At 38.0% G+C, this 23,471-nt stretch overlaps 1 protein-coding gene across 4 annotated transcripts in view; it reads right to left on the reverse strand.

Moving 5' to 3' along the window:
- Cntn5 (contactin 5) overlaps positions 1-23,471 on the reverse strand; it is a 1,232,986-nt gene that overhangs the window by 746,378 nt on the left and 463,137 nt on the right. For all 4 annotated transcript variants that reach the window (XM_021171282.3, XM_029481828.2, XM_029481826.2 and 1 more), the window contains one exon: positions 5,842-5,955. In XM_021171282.3, the coding sequence (XP_021026941.1) occupies positions 5,842-5,896 (55 nt within the window). In that variant the 5' untranslated portion in view covers positions 5,897-5,955. The remainder of the gene's footprint in view (positions 1-5,841; positions 5,956-23,471) is intronic.

Consider the following 23,471-nt stretch of genomic DNA (forward strand, 5'->3'; position numbering starts at 1 on the left):
ACAAAGATTTTCATGATTTACCACACCACTGCCAAGGAAGACAGTATTTGTATAAGCTTATCAGTGACAGGCATTCTCTGTTCATCAGTACATCATTGGCTTGGCAGAGGAAATAAACTGTCTCCTTTTCAATAAAATGGATTTATCCCAAGAAAAATAATAGGGTTAAGGGAGCAAGAACATGCTATTGTTGTTGTCCTTGTTGTTATTTTTAAACCAATGAAGCTTGCAGAAACATCCGCAAGTGACTGAAAAGATACCTACAGAGACTTATGTGAGAATTGGAGGATGGTCATTGTAGCTGATCAGCTGGACTTCCATTTGGTATGTTCAAAAGCATTAGTATGGGAGGTAGCCTACACATTGTATGTCCACTAGTTTCCATCTGCCCAGGGGCAAACTCACAGGACACAAACATTAAATGGAAGAAAGGGTAGACCTTGTATATGGCAGAAATCTGAAGTATATGAGGATGTTTGTTGGCCTCATAAAGCTGCAATTATTGGAGGAGTCAGTATCTTTATCATAATTCAAAACTACAGTGCACATGCTAATCAGACTTTATCTATGGAACCATCTGTGTCACCAATAAAGAATAATTTATGTTATATGAAAAGGAACCTTGCTATGATGAATACTATCTCAATATCCTCTCATGTTAAATATTTATAAGTGAATTATCATAATTCTTAGCCATTGTCCAAAAGAACTAGGACAACTGAGGAACCCATTGACCAGGATATTTTTTTTAACACAGAGAATCAATTCACACTTTTTATTTTGTTGTTGCTCACTCAAACATGGAGAATAAATAAAGAGTAATTTGTAAAGAGCTGCCATAAGCAAGGAAAGTTCCTCATTATTTCAAAATGCATAAGGGTGAATCCCACTGTTATTTCCTATCACTATTTGTGCATTTACTTGGAGAATGATGTGTCCTCTGAGATTCATTTTTACATTGAACAATAATATGGATTTTTTTACTCCAACAGAGGTAAACATCTCTCCCCCTCCCCCCCTCTGTCTCTCTGTGTATCTATGTATAAATATATTTTTAAATTTATACTATGACTTCATCTCAAAATGCTTTTTATATACTATTAGAAAAATATTAGCTCTTTTGAAGTTAGTTTAATATTGAAGAAAACAGTGTACTGACTTTTAAAGTTTTTCTTTTACATACAGCTAGTAAGTTTTAGATATTATTCTCTCTTCTGCTACTATCTCAAAAATAAGAAGAGAGAAATATCCACTAGTCTTAACTATTAACTATAAACAGAATTTTTACTAATAAACTTGCCCCAAAAAGTAAATAAGCATATGGTAGATCCAGGAGTGAGGACTTTGTGTTCCACTGATGGATGCATACACATTGCAGCCTTCTCAGCTTCTCTGTTTAAAAATGTTATTCTCTTTCCCATCTTTAGGTTCTATATTTGCCTCATGGATTTGCTCTGACCAATAAGGCTTTGGCAAACAGAGCATCAAGACTTGGAAAAACTTACACACTGTAGTTTGCCCTTCCTCTTATTACTGCAGACCTTGTCACCACATGCACCTAAAAAAAAAAATGATTCTGTAGAGATGGAAGGTACTACATAAGCTTCTATGGAAGAAAAGACACTAGCAGTCTTACCAAGCTACAACACCAATCTGTCAGACAGGATATACCTGATGATACCATAGTGGCATGGCAGTTACATCTGTAACCGGTTACTTTCTGGTTGAATATTAGGCCTTCTCCATGGAAGAAATTTCATACATTATACTGAAAAAATGACTCAGTTGTTCATGGATAGAGGACTGAGGCTTTAGTGAGAATCTGCCATCTTTTTGGTACATGTTTATGGGATCAAATTGCTTTCTGAATGTGCATGTTTATACCCAAAGATCTGTGTTGCTTTCAATCTTGATCAGAATATATTCTGTTTGTAGTGGATTGTGGTTAATATAAAGAGGTATAAATGGTCAAAATGCTAAACATCAAGGACTGTGGACTTTACTGTTCTAAATCAGACATACATATTACCTCTCCAAGGCTCAGGGAAGAATGGAGAAGCCTATGCATGGGGTGCAGTTCTATGCAACTCCATTTTCTCTGCATTACATTTCTGTTAGACACATGAATTTCCAGCAGCTGTGGTTACCAGGGCAAGATATGAACATGATATGAACAATAGAAAAGAGTCCATGTACTTGAACATACACAAGGGAATTGTAGCTATGCTATACACACTTTTCCAAATTTTCTTTTTTTCTGTTCTTTGTCTTCCCCTATCAGACTACTTTTTACTTTCTGGTAAAGACAAGGAGATATGATTACAGAAGCACGTTTTACAAATGTAAATTTATCTTACTAAAAGCTAATTTTGCTGAGTCACTCATGTCTGAAGTGTCTCAAAAAAAAAAAAAAAAAAAAGACAGCTCAAAATAACCCAGATGTGAAAGGTGTTTTTTAGGGTTCCATATACTTTCATCATTCACAGCCACAGTTCCTAATAGAGACTTCTGAGAAAACTTTATTACAGTTTTCTTAGATTTCATACAGCATTCTTTTTATCATATGTGTGATTCTATCTACAATAGCAAATTAAATTTGTCTCTCTCTCAGTTTTTTATACCACAGTTTACTCAATGAGGAAAGGTTAGAGACTGATTCCTCAGATGATGCGTGGATGCATGTCTGCAGCTCTGGGAAGGTCAGAGGACTGCCTTGGGTGCCAGTGCTCACTTCCACCTTATTTGCCACAGGGTCTCTGCTGCCAATGCCTGGGCCAGGTTAAATGATTCCCAGATTCCAGGGCTTCCCTATTCCTCTCTCATCTTGCCACATTAGAACTAGAATTACAGACAAGTGTCAGGTGTCTAGCTATGCTGGTTAGTGTGTTCTTGGGAATCTGAACTCACATACAGCAAATATTTTACCTGCTGAGCCATCTCCTAGTACTTCCATGTTTTCAGGCACAATAGATACTCTAAAATGATTTATATAGGACATTTCCTGCTGCAGTCCTGTAATCAGTCATTTCTGAAATATCCCTTGTTCCTTCAAGAGCAAACTTAATAAAAGGGAAGATCTTGACACTTTATGTGCTATTTCTACAGGAATACACTGCATCATGTCTTCTAGGATGACTGAAATACAGCAGCTATATCTATATCATCTATATATCTGTATTTGTGTATGGAAGCATTTGTGTTTGTTTATAACATATATGAACATATGTGAACATAGCAATGCATTCAACAGCTCTAAACCACTACCATGGGTAATTCTGATAAACCTTCCACACCTATATGTATAAGCCCAGCTTCATCATCTGCCTCCTCTAACTTGGTTCCTTAGATACATAATATTAGCACAGCACATTGGGAAACAATGTTATTAAACAGAGAACTGTGCAGAAACAAAATATGGCTTGCCTTTAATTTTATAGCTCATTTCCAACATTTTTAAATGTAATACTGCCCCCAACTGAAGTTGCCTTTTAAATGGGTAATATATGATTTGACTCCTTGAGATGGTCTAGAAATAGTTTAGGGAGCCTATGACTTCCTACATTTTTAAATTTAATATGCATATATTAATGTTCACTCTATGATTTACATTCTCTATGGTTTTGATAACCATACCACACAGTGATTTAGTATCTGGTCCATAGAGCGTGCTTTCTCATGGCATTCAAAATGATAATTGCTTCATTTGTACCTTTGACCACCCACTCAACCTCTCTCCTGATGATCCCTGTTCTTTTCACACCATTTCCATTCTCAGGTATGTAACTAGAACCATAGAGTGCATGCTATCTGCAGAATAGCTTCTTCTATTTAGCACTGTGCATGTAAAGTCATGAGTCTATGACATTTGCACCTCATTTATTTTATCATTGAAGCATGTTCCATTATTTAGATAGCCCACTGCTTGTTCATTCATTTATGAAAGACAACTTTCTTATAGTTTCCTCTTTAGAGTCATTATTATTGTTAGTGCTATTATCATTGAGAATGGTTTTTCTGTGGCTCAGTCTGGTCTCAAACCCATTTTGTAGCTCAAGACAACCTCGAACTTCTGATCTCCCTCCCTTTACATCCTAGGGGCTCGGATTATAGATATACATTACCATATCAAGTTTATGTTCTACTGGCATCCAATCCAGGGTTTCCTACATGTTGGGTCCATACCCTTCCACCTGAAAATATGTCTAGCCTACCAATTCATTAAAGTTTAATTGTGTAAAACTTTATTATAAACTTGAAGGTAAAGCATCATCATTATTTAATTATTCATTTTTATTAATAATGCTCTTATATACAGGTATATATGAATTTTCTTTTGTTTTCTGATTTACATATAACCACTTTTCATATTTTCTAACCAGCTAGGAAGTCAAAAAAAACAGGACTCGCTTGTTCCTAGGGTAAGAAAATTTGGATTTGTAAAAAATTATGACGTTCTTTTAAATGATGGAGCCATTTTGCAAGTTCAATGAGAATAGATGAACAATAAGCCTGAGTGGCACCCGCAGTTTTAGTTATTATTATGTTAATTTGGACATGTTATTATATCTTGCTACACTTAGAGGTCTGATTTCAATATAAGGGCATGAGTCCAATGAAAACTCTTTCCTCTAGAAAAAGCCAGTTTTCAAACAAGGCTGAGCTATATAATAGTTCTTTCATATTTCTCAAGGAAGTACACCCAGGATGGTCCAGCCACTTGGAAAAGGACATATGAAATAAAACTCTGGGGTTTTATCTCTTGCCTTTAGTTTTTTGGTTTTTTTTTTTTTCATTCAAGGAGCACCAATCACCTTAAACATGCACTTGGCACATAGCTTCATCACTGTCACCTCTATCCTAGCAATCAATGTGTTAAGCATTCCCCACAAAGTGACACTTGTATCTCACCAAGAACACTAAAAAACAATACAGGAGACAATAAAACAGTGACATAAATATAGGAAATGATTAAATATCAGAAATCAATTAAATGCCTTGTCTTTTTTTTTCTTGGATATTTTCTTTATTTACATTTCAAATGTTAGCCCCTGTCCAGGCTTCCTCACCCGAAAAACACCCTCCCCCTATCCTCTCCCCCCTTCCCCTGCTCAGCAACCCACCCACTCCTGCATTCTTACCCTGGCATTTTCCACACTGGGGCATAGAGCCTTAGTAGGACCAAGAACCTCTCCTCCCATTGATGTCCGACTGGGACATCCTCTGCTGCATATGCAGCTGGAGCCATGAGTCCCATCATGTGTGCTCTTTGGTTGGTGGCTTAGTCTCTGTCAGCTCTGGGGGTACTGGCTAGCTCATACTATTGTTTCTCCTATGGAGCTGCAAACCCCTTCAGCTCCTTGAATCCTTTCTCTAGCTCCTTTATTGTGGATCATATACTCAGTCCAGTGAACAATTGTGAGCATCTACCTCTGTATTTGTGAGCCACTGGCAGAACCTCTCATGACTGCATTGTCTTTAGACCACAGTAAAGACTTCAAATATAAGCATTCCTGAACAATCCTTTCTAGTAGCTATTAGGTTTTCTCCTAAGAACATGTCTACAGGGAGATTAAGTTAACTTAGTATAAAGTACCTGCTATATTTGCTCCGGATTAAATGCAGATATGGTGAAGAAGTTTAAATGCCTTCCAGTGTTTGATTTATTCTACTGTCAATGACAACTTGATATGCACAAGAACATGAGAGGTTGTTTAGTTCTGCTTAACAATATCAGTATTGGTATAAATTATAACTGGCATAAGAAAAACTGTGGAGGAGATCTTCATACAGTTTTCTTAACTGAGACTTAATTACAACCAAATAATTGTATATGCATTTTACCTGAAAGCCACCTGCTGACAGACAGGAACAGAATGAGTCTCCAACAGGAAGCCATGCTTAGTCACTGGGTTCCAGATGGCGATTACTACTGAAGTTTCCTCATTGACAAAAATCCTGGTGAGACAGACACAGGTTTCAAAAACAGAGAAGCCTTCTTCCCTGCAAAATCTCATATCATTACCCACAACTTTAAGTGTACAGGTAGAGTGTTTCTGTGTCTTAGTTATGATAGTTATTATCTTACTTCTGTGAAAAAACACCAAGACAAAAATCAACTTGAGGGAAAGGATTTATTTCATCGTATAACTTACATTTTATAACTTCATCATCTGGAAAAATTGGGGCAGGAACTCAGGCTAGAAGCCCGGGGGCAGGATCTAGTGCAGAACCAATGGGAGATGCTGTTTACTGACTTGTGGCATGGCTTGTCCCACCCTATTGCTTATAACATCCTGGACAGTCTACCCATGGTGGCACTGCCCACAGTGAACTTGCACACAGGCTTATTGGTAGAGAATTTTTCTCAATTTGAGGGTCCCAATTTCATAATGACTCCAGATTGTGTCAAGTTGACATAAAAGTAGCCAGCACACCTAATAAAGATAATAAAAAAATTCTGCTACCATTCATTTTAAGGTGCAACATGGAACTTCAGAAAATGGATAAACTGTCCATATTTGCTTCTGTTGAATATTCTGTTGCAGACCATAAAACCAATGAGGTCTAAAAGAGATGAGTTTTCCTCACAGAGTGTGTATAATTATATATTACACCAGACAAATTATTTGACATGAAAACAGGAGTGAAACACAGGATCCATTCAAGCACATGCCTGTTCTAGAAAGAAAGTAATGATCAGTTAGCCAAGAGAGTTTACACACCACGCCTGGAGCCCATGGAAGCCTCCACAGGGGACAGTCTCATTTAATTATTAATATCAACTGCCTTTGTTGATAACTCTAGTGAATATCTGTAGTGTGTTACAGTTCCCTCCTTCGGTGCTTAATATCTCATAGCATCCTTTGCTAGCCAGAACCTGAGGGAAATAAGGATTTTCATGAATATTTAATATTTTTATAATGCTATTTTTATAACAATAAGCAGAATAGCACATTGATATCTCTCGGTTTCTGTTTCTGCACCGAAAGGCAGAATAAACATGAAAGAAATGTAAAGCACTGCAAAAACTTGACCAGTAACACGCCTCACACACCTCACACGTTTACTAAGCTGCAAATTTCAGGTGTCAGTCATAATAGTTCTGGTAAAGTCTCTATTAGGTTAAGAAGTAGTTGGATAGTACTCTGATGGTTTTTACATAATTGTTCTCCCTCTCTCCCTCTCTCCCTCTCTCCCTCTCTCCCTCTCTCCCCCTTTGTCCTCTTCCTCTTTCTTCCTCTTGCTCATCCTCCTCGTCCCCCTCCCCCTCCTCCCCATCCTCCTCCTCCTCCTCCTCCTCCTCCTCCTCCTCCTCCTCCTCCTCCTCCTCCTCCTCCTCCTCCTCCTCCTCCTCCTCTTCTTCTTCTTCTTCTTCTTCTTCTTCTTCTTCTTCTTCTTCTTCTTCTTCTTCTTCTTCTTCTTCTTCTTCTTCTCCTCCTTCTCCTCCTTCTCCTCCTCCTCCTCCTCCTTCTTCTTCTTCTTTTCTTGGTTTTTCTGGACAGGGTTTATCTGTGTAGCGCTGCCTGTCTTGGTACTCACTCTGTAGACCAGGCTGGCATCATATTCAGAAATCAGCCTGCCTCTGCCTTCCAAGTGCTGGCATTAAAGGACTGTACCACCACTGCCCAGCACATAATTGTTTTCTTAATGTAGGTTTTTCATTATGGACTTTGAGTTTGAGGTTGTCTCTCTTTTGGGAAATATCTTCAAATATAGACATGCAATCCCCCCTAACTAGGTTATAATTTAATAGAGATAAATGAATAGAATCTCTTGTTAAATTTTCTCTCTGAAACAGTTATTTTTCATTTTATTTATATTGGAAGTCCAAGTTTAATAAGTAATCAAAATAAGAAGAAAGTTAAGTGTGAATAATCATGAATTGCTTTATACCTGAACCTGACAATAAAATGAACATTCTATCATCTTTTTATGAGTAAATGTCATAAAAAATAAAATTTGAAGTACACATTAAAGAAGACATAGGTAAATTTTAAGATATAAAACCATTTTGTTATTTAATTTCTATTTAAATAATAAATAATATGTTTCCCAAAAAGAAAGAAAACAATAGATCATAATGATGGGGAAATGGAATGGAAGTCACTGGAATTCTAACAATTATTAGTGAAGATTGTACACTTTGAATTGTCACACTTATTTCATGATATGAATGATTTTCTTTTTTTGAGAAGGCAACAGGTTTTGCTGAATTGAGTTTGGCAAATTTCCACTCCATTCCAGGTCCTCAGAATTGCTCATATCAATGTTCTAACATCCTCTATTTTTTACTATTCATCTTCAACAAATGCAAATGGTACTGCAGGATCTACAGGCTACCCCCTGACAATGTCCACAGGAAACCCTTCACTAGCATGCCTGCACACAGAACATAGAAGGAAACACATTTAAAATTCAAAACAGCAGGAAAGTTGTAAAGCCTATAGTGTTGTATATAAAGAATTATTACATCTTTTTTTCCTATAAAATGTAATTTTGGTAAACTGAATTTGATAACAAAGAATTTATTTTGTATTAAAGGGTCTTTTCTTCTAATAACGTGTGTGTGCGCTCATTATGAGGGAGTAATATTTCATTCATGAGGCTTTAAAACATCAAAATCATAGTTCTTTAAAATGCATTCCTTAAAAGATATCTAATTTGACTCTTCCTGTTTTCTTTTCTTGGTAATGCTTTCTTTGTGTTTGAAGAAAGTTAAAAGTGTAATAAATTATAAGGTTCTAAAAATGTAAAGCATTTACAAGATTTTTCTTAAAAACAATTATCTTATGACTTAAACTATCCTAAGAAAACTTTTAAAAAACCAAGATAACTTATCAGAAATATATTAAGTCCATGCTAGATGCCAAATTAAATTATCATTACTGAATACATGCTCTGGAAGCTAAGTGGAAGAGTGTACATTAGGAAATGCCTTCTCAGTGATGGACAGTCAATACATTATATTGCTGTGCAATGAGAGACTGGAAAGCCACATTTACTAATTTGAAAACTTTGGAAAAAGTCATGCTTTTATGACAATGTGTTGTAGTTCTCAGTCACAAGCATCTGCACACTTGTTATATTTAAAATCCAGTAGCTGGAAAGCCACTTCTTTTATTTAATTATTTTTAACTTTATATTTTCTATTAGATATTTTACTTATATTTCAAATTTTATTCCCTTTCCTTGTTTACCCTCCAAAATCCCCCTATCCCCTCCCCACTCCCTCTGCTCACCAACTCACCCACTTCCACTTTTCTGTCCTGGCATTCCCCTACACTGGGGCATTGAGTTTCCTCAGGACCAAGGGCCTCTTCTCCCATTGATGTCCAACAAGACTATCCTCTGCTACATATGCAGCTGGAACCATGGGTCCCTCCTTGTGTACTCTTTGGATGGTGTTTTGGTCCCTGGGAGATATAGAGGGTACTGCTTGGTTCATATTGGTGTTCCTCCTAAGGAACTCCTTTGGTTCCTTCAGTTCTGGTCCTTTCTCTAGATCCTTCATTGGGAACTTTGTGCTCAGTCCAATGGTTGGCTGAGAGCATCCACCTCTGTATTTGCCAGGCAATGACTATGTTCACTAGATCTTTGACAAAGGAGCTAAAACCATCTGGTGGAAAAAGAGGCAGTATTTTCAACAAATGGCAATGGTTTAACTTGTGGTTAGCATGCAGGAGAATGCAAATTGATCCATTCTTATCTCCTTATACAAAGCTCAAGTCCAAGTGGATCAATTACCTCCACATAAAACCAGATACCCTGAAACTAATAGAAAAGAAAGTGGGGAAGAGTGTGGAACACATGGACACAGGGGAATTTTTTCTGAATAGAACACCAATAACTTATGCTCCAAGATCAAGAATTGACAAACGGAATCTCAAAAAATTACAAAGCTTCTGTAAGGCAAAGGACACTGTCTATAGGACAAAACAGCAACCAACAGATTGGAAAAAGATCTTTACCAACCGTACATTCAATAAAAGGATACTATAAAATGTATACAAAGAACTCAAGAAGTAAGACTCCAGAGAACCAAATAACTCTATTAAAAATGGGCTATAGAGCTAAACAAAGAACTTTCAACCAAGAAATATCGAATGGCTGAGAAGCACCTAAAGGCATGTCCAACATGCTTAGTCATCAGGGAAATTCAAACCAAAACAACCCTGAGATACCATTTCACACCAGTCAGAATGGCTAAGATCAAAAACACAGTTGACAGCAGATGCTGCTGTGGTTGTGGAGAAAGATAACACACCTCCATTGTTGGTGGGATTACAAGGTGGTACAACCACTCTAGAAATCAGTCTGGTGGTTCCTCAGAAAACTGGACATAGTATTACCTGAGGACCCAGATATGCCACTCCTGGGCACATACCCAGAAGATGCTCCAACATATAACAAGGACATATGCTCCACTATGATCATAGCAGCCTCATTTATAGTAGCCACAAGCTTGAAAGAACCCAGATGTCCTTCAACAGAGGAATGAATACAGAAAATGTGGTACTTTTACACAATGGAATACTACTCAGCTATTGAAAACAATTACTTCATGAAATGCTTAGGCAAATGGATAGAACTTGAAAATATCATCCTGAGTGAGGTAACCCAATCACAAAAGAACATAGATGGTATGTACTCACTGATAAGTGGATATTAGCCCAGAAGCTCAGGATACCCAAGATACAATTCACAATCCAAATGAAACTCAAGCAGAAAGAAGACCAAAGTATGGATACTTCAATACTTCTTAGAAGGGAGGACAAGATACAGAGACAAAGTGTGGAGCTGAGACAGAAGGAAAGGCCACCCAGAGACTGCTCCACCTGGGGACCATGCCATATATAGTCACCAAACCCAGACACTATTGTGGATGCCAACAAGTGCTTGCTGACAGGAACCTGACTTAGCTGTCTCCTGAAAGGCTCTATCACTTCTTTTATTAGCCCCTGGATCAGAGATGTTTGCAAGTGAAATCATATGTCACAATATCTAGGAAGGAGAAGTTGCCATGGGTTAGTTGAGCCATAAATGATGTGATAACATATTCCTGTGTAATGGTAAGTCACTCCTGCTCCTAAAGATACAGATGACAATATGTATCTTTAAAAGATACATAAACTGTTTTAGGTGGTCTAGGTGCAAAGCGGGATAGAGACTGGAACAGAGGGTGGGTGGCAGAGGAAGGAATAAGAAGAGGGAACACACACAGACACACAGACACAGACACACACACACACACAGAGAGAGAGAGAGCGGAGGGAGAAATGGAGGGAGGAAAAGTTATTCAGACATCATGATCAGGATACTTTCATTAACAGATTGCTCTCTACCCCATTTCTATCTCTTCCTCTCTCCCCTTTCTTCTCTTCCTTCTCCCTACCTACAATAATAGTTCTATAGGTTATAGCTCAAGATGTTTCAGGCTGTATCATATCTCTGGTTTTCTGTTTTATTCTTAGAAAAAAACATAAAACTGCTTTATAGTTGCAAGGCCATAGACAGTCTGACTGCTGTCTAACCTTCTGACTTGATTTTTACAGGATCCTAGGCTCCCCCCACCTTCCTGTATTAGGGCTCATGAGGCAGTCTGTGTCCCCTCTATGGACTCTTTTATTCCTATTTTCAGCTTTAATTTGTTGAAGACAGTTCCTTCCAGAAGCCTCCTTTGGTTTCCTTAAAACAACAATGTGTCTTCTCTTCACCTTATTGGCCCTCCACCTGCCGTATTCTTTTCAGTTAATGCCCAAGGTTGCTGTGCTATTTATTCAGTCTTTCCCTCCTACTTAAATATCATATTGATAAAAGAAAATGCATTTGTCTTGTTCATCTTTACAGACCTGGTACCAAAAAGAATAAAAGATATTTAGAAAAAAAAACAATTAATGTTTTTAGATAATAATTACTGAACAAATTGTTGGCTTTAGTTAGAAAAACATTTGGAAGAGGAATACCAAAATGTAAAAACAAATCAATCTCATATTTACACAATAACATGTGTTAAGCATTATAAATTATGCAGTATGTTTCTTACTGATATAAATAATTTATTTTGGTTCAGAGAGCTAGTTAAGATGGGCTAGACCTTCACCACCTTCAAGAATCTCATCTCAGACCAAAGTCCACAACAACAAGAACATTTGAGAGATGCTCAACTGATAGTGCAACTGCTGCCAAATGAGCCAAAAATAATGAAAATACTTTGGAACTCATCTCTGACCAGGACAATGTAACTTTTGTTTGCTCACTAATCTTAACTACACAGAAATAAAGGTTCTTGTGGCTAGAGAGATGTCTCAGAGGCTAAGAGTATGTTCTGATCCCACAAACTCCTGGGGTTTTATTCCCAGTACGCAGGTCAGGAAATTAACAGCTTTAAGTAAGCTCTGGTTCCAGAAAATCTGATGCCCTATCCCTGCATCATATATACATAATTAAAAATAAAAATATAAATGAAGCCTTTCTTTCCTGATTATGCCAATTCATTTGCGGAAATATGACCATCTTATGTAAAAATTATATGATACTGTAGAATACAAATTATATACAACTCAAAAGTCTCTTTAGAACGGTAGGGACATGAGAAATGACTGTGTGCTTTGACAGTGTACTGAGGGACAGATTCACAGAGGCTTTTGTTTTGTTTTTGAACCAACTAGTTTTTTCTTTGGACTTGCATTCAACTCTAAAAATTGTAAGTCAGTTATTCATTTTTAGTTTTACATTAAGCAAAATTTTTTTTTTAATTCTGTTACCCTTTTCACTGAAACAACATTTGGTAGACTATATAATATCTCAAATTGACATTTACAATATTATGTTTAGTTTCTTAGTTTTTGTGGTTTTGGCTAATCCAAACCATCAACATTTCTATACTTGATCAAGAAGAGGTTAGATTGGAGAATTTTCTTTTCAACATTACAACTCTATTTAGGAAAAATGGAAAGTCTGTTAAAACTAGGTTGGACAGATCTTATTAGTATGCTTAGAGAAAGTCAGCAAATGTGACATAAAACATTCTATAATATTATATATGTATGAAAAGTGTATAAAAGAACAAAAGCTTCATGTTCTGCCTGGTACATTGAAAATATCCTTTAAGGACACAGCTTTTCATATGCGTTTGTCTCTAATGGTAACTATATTGAAGTCTGAAAGAAGCACAGCCACCGTCATGAGATCATCACTGCAGCATTGACAGTTGCTTATTACATTTTATTCTGTTAAAGTATTCATTCCAATTTGAGCCAAGTATGAAAATTGTTTAAAATTAAATTCTGTTTCATAATAAATGGGACCCAAATATATCAGGAACTAATATTTTTCCATTAGAAACATATACTTATGAATTAATAATTGGTTTATTTCCTTGGATATTTATTTCCTTGATATTGCCCAATAGCTGGGCAGAAGAGACATAGATGGGGTTTACGTTTACTGTGCTTCGAGTCAGAGGATAATGAGGAGGTTGAGGAGAAGGTGGAGAAGGAAGGAGAAGTTGCCATAAGTTAGGTGAGCCATAAAAATGTGGCCTGACGGCTGGCCAATTGGGTTTAAGAGCAGCCCAGATGATACATAGTAAGTAGTAATTTGAGGTTATCAATAGGAAAGTAGATTCTAATAGAACAGAGAGTACGTATCTGCCCAGCTTTTGTGCTGTTTAAGGCTTATTGTAAATATAAAGGCTGTGTGTGTCTTTTATCCATAAAGAAAAGATGGGGAAGAAACTCCAGGATGGAATTAAATAATTTTAACACCATAGTCATTACCGGCAACCACACTGGCCTTGAGAGGTGCTTGTTACTGATTACAGTTCTCCTAGGTACCTAATACTATAGAACTTTTCACATCGCTTGTATTGAGAGTGTCTAAGCACTGGGCACTTAATATGTATTTTCAAGTCTCTACCTTGTTCCTGGGGAACTCATTGGTCTGTGTATTATCCCCACAGTGTTTCCTGAAGTCATAGTTCTCCAGTACCATGGAGAACCAGGCTAACAGCAGACACAGTCAATCTTGAAATCTAGCAGTTTACTAAGTTATGAACTGGTAGTGAGCAAGGTGACCTACTAACATTCTGGATTGATTCACCCCTGGGTAGGAAACGAATGTTACATATCTGTTCATTTAGGCTCCCATCCATGGAAGCCAAATGGCAATGCTTCTCCAATTTCCGCAAGCCAAGGCAGTGTGGACACACGTGTTAGTGAAGCTAGTGAACCATCAAGCATCTTTTTCTGAGGACTCAATGAACAACTTGACCATGACCCTTTCCTCAGTTCAAAGCTCAAATCCCGTTTGCCTGGAAAACATTTCTTAAAGTTTTAGTAAGGAGAGCATAGGACTCACAGAGGGAATTAATGTGTTTTGAAGGGAAGTTGTGTCCTGTATGACCTTGAAGCTCTCCAGTTTAGTGCACCTGTGTAAAACAGAAGATAATAAAATATAGCTTGGAACACAGAAGAAATGAAAGCCAGGATGTAGGCTTGTCTTCATCTGTGTGTAATCATATATATCCTGTGAGGCCCATGTAACAGTGTCAGAAGGGACAGGCTTTCACACTTAGCCAGACTGAGTTATGGTACTGCACTGTCCCAGGAAGAAACATGGCTGTTGTAGGTCATGATGACATGCTTGAAGATGTAACTAACAGTGTTTTCATATTTGTGGATATTCTTCAGCCTGTGAATTTTTAGTGTTTATAAGCATAGTGATCATTTTTCTGTTTGCTATAAATCTATGTATGTCTTTTCAATGCAACAGTCTGTCCTTGTGGAAATAGGTTCAGCAAGGCTCAAGAAATGTCCTTAGTTTTCTAAGCCTCCAAATAACATTTATAATTTATGGCTCATGGCTATTTATTGCTCAATAGTACACATAATGGAGGCAGTTTAGAAATTAATTCGAAAAATTCTCCGTGAGTTTTCTATCTGGTGACAGACATCACAGCAGAGGCAGAACAGCAGCTCATCTCAAGGGTGCCTTTAAACTCTAACACTATGTTGGGATCCCATTTTCAGCTGTGTGTTCTTCTGAGGCCAGGTTCCCCTTTCTGGAAATTTGTGAACTGGACATAGTATTTAACTACCTTCTTGAGGTATTTTATGAAATAATATTAACATTTTTAAAGGTGTTAGTGAACTAGTTAGGAGGGTGACAAAAGCCAGCTCTTCGGACAATGACCAAACAGAATTGTAGGCAATCCTCAGTGGTAGGACGTTTTCCAAATTCTGACTAATTTTATGTTGATATAATGGTTGTCCTGAGACAAGAGCATAAAATCTGCAAACTATAAGACAGGACTTTATGTAGGAGAACCCAATAGTATAGGATACAAAAGGAATTATTTCTCCAGAGAGACTCTTTCTAGGGACAGTAAAATAAAAATGTTGTTGTAAACCATTGGTTTGAATGTAAAAAAATAAAAAATAAAAACTCTTATAGCACAAAATCTACAGTCATTATAAAAATACACAGGAAATGCTATCACAGTGAATAGGGAGAACTGATAAATGCTAAGAAGTTGAGACTGAGAAATAAGAAGCAGAAATAAAGATGGTGAGAACACAACTCCGTAGGACAGATGCAGGGAACTCAGGAAAGAAGAGCAAATGGAGCTGGAGACAGTGGCAATGTGCTGGACCTGCCTCATGGAGTTCTATGCAGGGAACACTAGGGGTTAGCTCATATCTAAGACACTGTAACTGTTACTTTCAGTTCTGATAAAAGTTAACATTAGTAAGACCAGGGAAAGAAATGGGCAATCTAATACAAGAAGAATGGATGCCAAGTCAATTAGGATGAAAGAGGGAGAAAGGGAAAATAGCTATGAAGATAAGAGTTTCATTTGAGCACTTAGTGATGGGATGGGGTAGGAAGAGTAAGAATATGGGCTGGAGAGATTGCTTAGTGATGTAATGTGTGCACCACAGAGGATCCAAGATCAGTTCCCAGAACCCATGTCAGGTGGCTCATACCTGCAAGCTGCAAGGGTTCTCACCTGATTTTCTGGTGTATGGGTACTCACAAGTATGTTTACATGCTTCAGCCTAGCAAACACATAATTAAAATAAAAATAATATATGTATATTTATATAACACACACACACATATATATATGGAGAGAGACAGAGACAGAGGAGCCTGAGGTTCATTTTCCAGTGCCCACATCAGGCTGTCATGTCTACTTCTAATACATACTATATATATATATATATATATATATATATATATATATATATATATATATATATATATATGTAGAGAGATTTCTTAATGGCTAAGAGTGCCTAGTGCTCTCACAGAGGACCAGAGTTCAGATCTCAACTCCTGTATGGGGTGGCTCAGTTTCTCTTGGCTCAAGCTCCAGGGGAGCAAATAATTTCCCTTTGGTTTCTATGAGTACTTGAATTCACATGTATATACCCCAACACAGACACATGTAAATATACATAATTTTAAAAATTAATCCTTTAAAAATAAGAGTAATATGGTATAAGGAAATAAACATAAATCTGTTCCAGCAGTAAATTGCCATGAAAATGCTCCTAAAACTAAAGCTTAATGTGAAAACATCTTTCCTAAGAGACTTTGACTGCCAGCCAATCACAAGCATCTGAACAGGCAGAAGAACCTCCTACCAGGCTGCATGCAAAAAAAGCATTGCTCTCTCTGCAGCCAGTCTGGTAAGGCCTCTAGTTTTGCTTACTTTAGAAGGGCGACTTCCCCCAAAGCTAGAGCAGACCACTCTGTATCCCTTCAGTGCTGAGAGCAAACTGGCTCTGGAATCATCTTTGCTGGTTTAAATCCTGGCAAATTGCTGCTAGGGACATGACTCGGGGGTAAGGGAACTTAGAGCTCTTGCAGGGAACTGAGGCTCAATTCCCAGTGCCTAAGCCAGGCTGCTTACATCTACCTTGAACTCCAGTTCCAGAGGATCTGAGGACCTCTGTGGGTCCCTGCATATATGTTGCACAGAAAACTCACATAGCCTCATACACATAGCCATGAATTAAAACAAATGTATCAATCCTTTAAATTTTTTTCTGAATTATTTCTTCCACTCTGTGGATATCAGGAAATGAGATCAGGCCATCAGGATTGGCCATAAAAGCTTTTCTTCATTGAGGTGATCTCCCTGGCTAATATGAGAACTTATTTAACAGACACACAGACACACACACACAAACACACACATCTCTGATCTAACTCTCCTCTTCTAATTTTACAGGTAGGCAAAATAAGGCAAAAAGAATGTAATGATATATTTGAAAATGACACAGTGTATTTGTGTCTATGTACTCCACATTCCAAAACCAAGATGAACCAATAACTGCAGAATATAAAAGAGTTTGTATAGATGTGCTGATCAATTCATGTTCACTGTGACACTGTGCACAACAATCAAGACAAGAGCTAGCCTAGGTACCCATCAGTAGGTGAATGGACAGAGAAAATACAACATGTATACAGAATGAAACTTTAATCAAATGTGAATAAAATTACTTACATGAAACTGAAGGGAAGGTATTAACTCTGTGTTAAGTGATGTGTGCAACTTGAAGCTAGATTTAAATCAATGACATGAAATGTGTGCTAATGTGTGTGAGCACAATTCCTGTGTATGTGTGAAATACCATAACTAACTCCATTATTTGCCTGTTAAGTTAAAAAAGTAAAATATGATCAACTTTCTAGAAATAATATTTTATCAGGTAAGAAGGTTGACAATGTGAAAACACTAACAGTGAAGTGGGGAGAAAGATGACCGCAGCTAAGCATCACTGCCTCCCCACTCCTGATTCAAAAGGGAAGCAGCACAGTTAACTCCACTTTCCTGCAAAATATCCACAGTAGATTTTCTCAGTTACCCGATGAGAAATAGAAAATTTCCAGAAAATACTTTTTCACTCTTCTTGGTCTTTGCTTCCTGCTGTTTAAAATGACGAGATGTTGAAATTAGATGATAACACTTCTCACACAAAACCCAGTGCCTAAGAGTCATTCTACATACCCTAAAAGCAAAGCCTGCCTCCAGTCCAGCATCTACAGCTCTCTGAAGTTTCCAGTTGGGGCCTCTCTCTACATATTTCTATTCTTCCTTTTCCAGGGTTTCACAGCCCAACTATGTGATACAATTTTTCATTCACAAACTCAGTCTGTATTATACATCTTCCATAAAAAGTCTACATACTCTGTTGAAGGGGAGGGGAAAGGATGTTCTTATTGGGTAAGTCAATTTCCAAAATTTTTTCATAAATTTCCAGTATTCTGTTGTTGGTATGATATAACATACAATGACACAGTTTTTAGAATAGACCAACAGTTGTGAAAAATCTTCAGCCAAAATATTAACATCAAGGGCAAAGCAAATATGATGCATTAAAACATAAGCAAGTCATATAGGTGAAAAAAGTAACTCATCATTTAAAAAAAAAGCTATACTATTGTCACTCAGTAGTAGGTTCCTAGGGGATGCTATTGAATGTAAGCAAGTTAAAAAGATGGGCTATAGTATGCTATTGAACAAAGACTTTACACAGAAATCTCAATGGTTGAATAGGAGAGACTAGAAGGGCAGTGGGTGCTTCCATGCTTTAAACTGTAATTCAAGTGTCATTATTGATTTTTTTCTTTTACAAAGCAATCATTATGACGCGGTAGAATGGGACTGGAAAGAAAGGAAGGTGACAGAGTCTGATCATGTCAAGCCCCCAGTGCCCGTTTTGTCGTGACTTCCTTAATCATGATGCAGAAGTCCACCCTTTGACAAGTGTTACTACTTGATTTCATCAAAACATTCAATCTTGATAAACAAAAAATCTAAAAGGGGTTAGCAAAGGTTTCACTCATATGATCAGTAAGTGATTTAAAAGATTCAATTTCTTATTTGAAAACCAGATTTCAAAATATTTACTACATAAAAAGTTGCAGCGCTGTGAGTGTTGGGGAAAGTCATACCAGAGTTCTGGTGCTGTGGGTGTATGGACATGGGACAACTGCTGGACACTTTCCACATGGCCCCTGGTGGGCATCTGGCTGTGTTAGGCCACTGACCCCACATGGCAGATGGTTGAAAAGCAGCCCCAGGTACCAGGTTCTCAGCCTCCGGCATCCCTTGCTGGATACTTCAAGGGAGCTGAGAACAGAATAGGGGCCCTGGGGCAGCACTCAGCCCCAGGGATAAGGGAAGAGAGGGCATGGGGGGGCACTGGGTGGTTCCCACACAGGTGAGAGTCCTTAGTCTGGTCCGTGGCTGCAGTGTAGGAAGACCTTCTGGCAGGAGGTTAAATAAGGCTTGTTAGGAGAAAGCCTATCCCATTGTTCAAGCACAGCGAGCCTTCATGATCAGAGACAGTCTATGGTTTTAGAGCTTTATTGTAAAAAGACAGGGGGAAAGAGAGAAGGTAGAAAGAGAGAGGGAGAGGCTGGCCATGACCATGTGGAGAGAAGAGGGAAGAGAGGAAGAGAAGGAAGGCTAGAGAGCAAGAGAGGTAAAAGCTTAGAAAGAGAGAGGAGGGGCCAAGCAGCTCCTCTCATATTGGGTTGGGCTATCTTGCTGTTGCTAGGTAACTGGTGAGGAGTCTAGCCAGAAAGTAAGAAACTTGGGACATTGTCTACTTGACTGATAGCCACACATCTCTCCTCTGGGGACTGGGGGAGGGGGGTGGTAACTTCAACAGGAGCCAGGGGTCGGGGAGACATGATCTAAAGCCTCCTGTTCCATGTAGGTGGAAATTACCACCCCCTGGGTCCCAACAGGGTTCAAGACCTAAGCTCAACTGGAAACCAGGCTGTCTGTGCATAGCCCATTGCCCCACAAAAATAGCTCAACTGGAAACCAGGCTGTCTGTGCATAGCCCATTTCCCCACAAAAAGTGAACTATTGATTTCTTTCAATCCTTAGCACACCTTCACAAATAGATAAAAATTTCAGTAAATTCTCATTCAAGTATCTAAATAATTTGAAAAATAAGTATGCCATATACTCACAGCAAATTTAGTTTATAAATGTTAAATATATCATCAAATAGCTGTCAATACTAGACAATGATGCTATACTTGTAAATAGTTTATTTTATTTTTACATCTAATAAAGCAATACTACTAGGCTGTACGGTAGGTCAAGTTTCAGTCATGCACTGATGAGTTACAGTCATATGGTAGGTTCATTCAAGTTTTGAAAAGCTCTCAATCTCAGGGAAATGTCAAACCAGATTAAGAAAGGAAGTCCAGTGAAGCTACATATAATGGAATTCAGTCTTAGCCATGCTAATAATAGTGAGCAGCATATCGTCCATCAGCAGTCTGATTTGACAGTTACCTTGCTTATTTTCAAGCTGAAAGAATGAGAAGCAGGTGACCACAGTGAATGCAGCCATGATCCAAATATAAGATGTTCTGTACAAAACAGGTGTATCCCAGATGTTGATCTTCTTTCACTAGTGTTTACTTGCAGAAATTAGTTTCAAAGCCTATGAGTTATCTACTTCAGCTTTCTCTTTTTCTAATTTTTTTTATTATATATTTTCTTTATATACATTTCAAATGCTATCCCGAAACTTCCCTATACCCTCCTCCCAACCTGTTCCCCTACCCACTCACTCCCAATTCTTGGCCCTGACATTCCCCTGTACTGGGGCATATAAAGTTTGCAATACCAAGGGGCCTCTCTTCCCAGTGATGGCCAACTAGGCCTAGAGAAACATGAGTATGTGAAATCAAAAGTAAAGCCGGGTGTGGTGTCACTTGCCTTTAATCCCAGCACTCAGGAGGCAGAGGCAGGCAGATTTCTGAGTTCAAGCCCAGCCTAGTCTACAAAGTGAGTTCCAGGACAGCCAGGGTTACACAAAAAACCCTGTCTCGAAAAACCAAAAAACAAAAAAAAAAAACAAAAAAAACCAAAACAAAACAAAAACAAAAAACAAAAACAACAACAAAAAAGTCAAGTTCTAAACACCCATAAAAAAAAAAAAAAAAAAAAAAAGCAAGCCGAAGTTGCAAGAGAGATCCTAGACAAAGAATATCATCCCTGGAATATGTGACAGAGTACTGGTCACATATTATGGAAATGTTCAACAGGAATGGCCAAATCATGTAGACGATATGTAAAGGCCCAGAATACATGGGACACTTACTTGTGACCTGTAAATGGCAGTCTTGTGAACAAACAACTCCAGGCCCCTTTCAATATTTTTCTGCTTTCAAGCACAGTCTAGTTAACAAGCAGCCTTTAATTGTTGGTTTCCTTAAGATCATTGCTAGTGGCTAAGCCAATGGGTCTACTGGGCAGTCAAGCAATGACTGAGGTTCTGGAAATTTATTTCTAAATCTTTTCTTTAAGAGATGGTCTTTACCTACCGGGCACCTTGCCTGCCAGAGGACAGGTGTTCTCCCCACCCGGGAGGGCTTTGCTGGAGCACCTGGGGAAGCCATCTTGGTTCCCATATCCCTTTGAGACTAGTCCGAGCAGGTGAGAGTGTGGACTACAGATGCTAACAGCTTCTGGGAGAGGCCCTGTTTCAGGCCTTCATCTTCTGCAAGGAGGCATGTCCAATTGCCATATATCTGTGCACCTTCTCTGCAAGAGGAGAACTTGCCTGCAGAGAGTGCTCAGACTACTGACAGTCAGGAGAGAGCTAGTCTCCCAGGTCTGCTGATAGAGGCTAACAGAATCACGAAAGGAACAAGCTCTAACCAGAGACAACTATAACAACTAACTCCAGAGATTACCAGATGGCAAAAGACAAACGTAAGAATCTTACTAACAGAAACCAAGACCACTTACCATCATCAGAACACAGCATTCCCACCTCAGCCAGTCCTAGGCACCCCAACACACCCGAAAAGCTAGACCCGGATTTAAAAGCATATCTCATGATGATGGTAAATGACATCAAGAAGGACTTTAATAACTCTCTTAAAGAAATACAGGAGAACACTGCTAAACAGTTACAGGAAAAACAGGAAAACACAACCAAACAGGTAGAAGTCCTTAAAGAAAAACAGGAAAGCACATCCAAACCGGTGATGGAAATGAACAAAACCATACTAGACCTAAAAAGAAAAGTAGATACAATAAAGAAAACTCAAAGTGAGGTAACACTGGAGATAGAAACCCTAGGAAAGAAATCTGGAACCATAGATGCCAGCATCAGCAACAGAATACAAGAGATGGAAGAGAGAATCTCAGGTGCAGAATAACATCAGCACAACAATCAAAGAAAATGCAAAATGCAAAAAGATCCTAACTCAAAACAATCAGGAAATCCAGGACACAATGAGAAGACCAAACCTACAGATAATAGGAATAGATGAGAATGAAGATTTTCAACTTAAAGGGCCAGAAAATATCTTCAACAAAGATAAAGAAGAAAACTTCCCAAACATTAAGAAAGAGATGCCCATGAACATACAAGAAACCTACAGAACTCTAAATACACTGGACCAGAAAAGAAATTCTGCCTGACATATAATAATCAGAACAACAAATACACTAAATAAAGATAGAATATTGAAAGCAGTAAGGGAAAAAGGTCAAGTAACATATAAATGCAGGCCTATCAGAATTACACCAGACTTCTCACCAGAGACTACGAAAGCCAGAAGATCCTGGACAGATGTTATACAGACACTAAGAGAACACAAATGCCAGCCCAGGCTACTATACCCAGCCAAACTTTCAATTACCATAGATGGAGAAATCAAAGTATTCCATGACAAAACCAAATTCACGTATTATCTTTCCACGAATCCAGCCCTTCAAAGAATAATAACAGAAAAAAAAACAATGCAAGGACAGAAACCATGCCCTAGAAAAAGGAAAAAATAATCCTTCAACAAACCTGAAAGAAGACAGCCACAAGAACAGAATGCCAACTCTAATAACAAAAATAATAGGGAGCAACAATTACTTCTCCTTAATACCTCTTAATATCAATGGACTCAACTCCCCAATAAAAAGACATAGACTAACAGACTGGCTACACAAACAGAACCCAACATTTTGCTGCTTACAGGAAAACCATCTCAGGGAAAAGACAGACACTATATCAGAGTGAAAGGCTGGAAAGCAATTTTCCAAGCAAATGGTCTGAAGAAACAAGCTGGAGTAGCCATTCTAATACGGAATAAAATTGACTTCCAACCCAAAGTTATCAAAAAAGACAAGGAGGAAAACTTCATACTCATCAAAGGTAAAATCTTCCAAGAGGAACTCTCAATTCTGAATATCTATGCTCCAAATGCAAGGGCAGCCACATTCATTAAAGAAACTTTAGTAAAGCTCAAAGCACACATTGCACCTCACACAATAAAATTGGGAGACTTCAACACACCACTTTCATCAATGGACAGATCATGGAAACAGAAACTAAACAGGGACACAGTGAAACTAACAGAAGTTATGAAACAAATGGATTTAACAGATATCTACAGAACATTTTATCCTAAAACAAAAGGAT

The sequence above is a fragment of the Mus caroli genome, unplaced genomic scaffold (assembly GCF_978045245.1).
Source record: "Mus caroli unplaced genomic scaffold, Mus_caroli_1 scaffold_11, whole genome shotgun sequence".
NCBI lineage: Eukaryota > Metazoa > Chordata > Mammalia > Rodentia > Muridae > Mus > Mus caroli.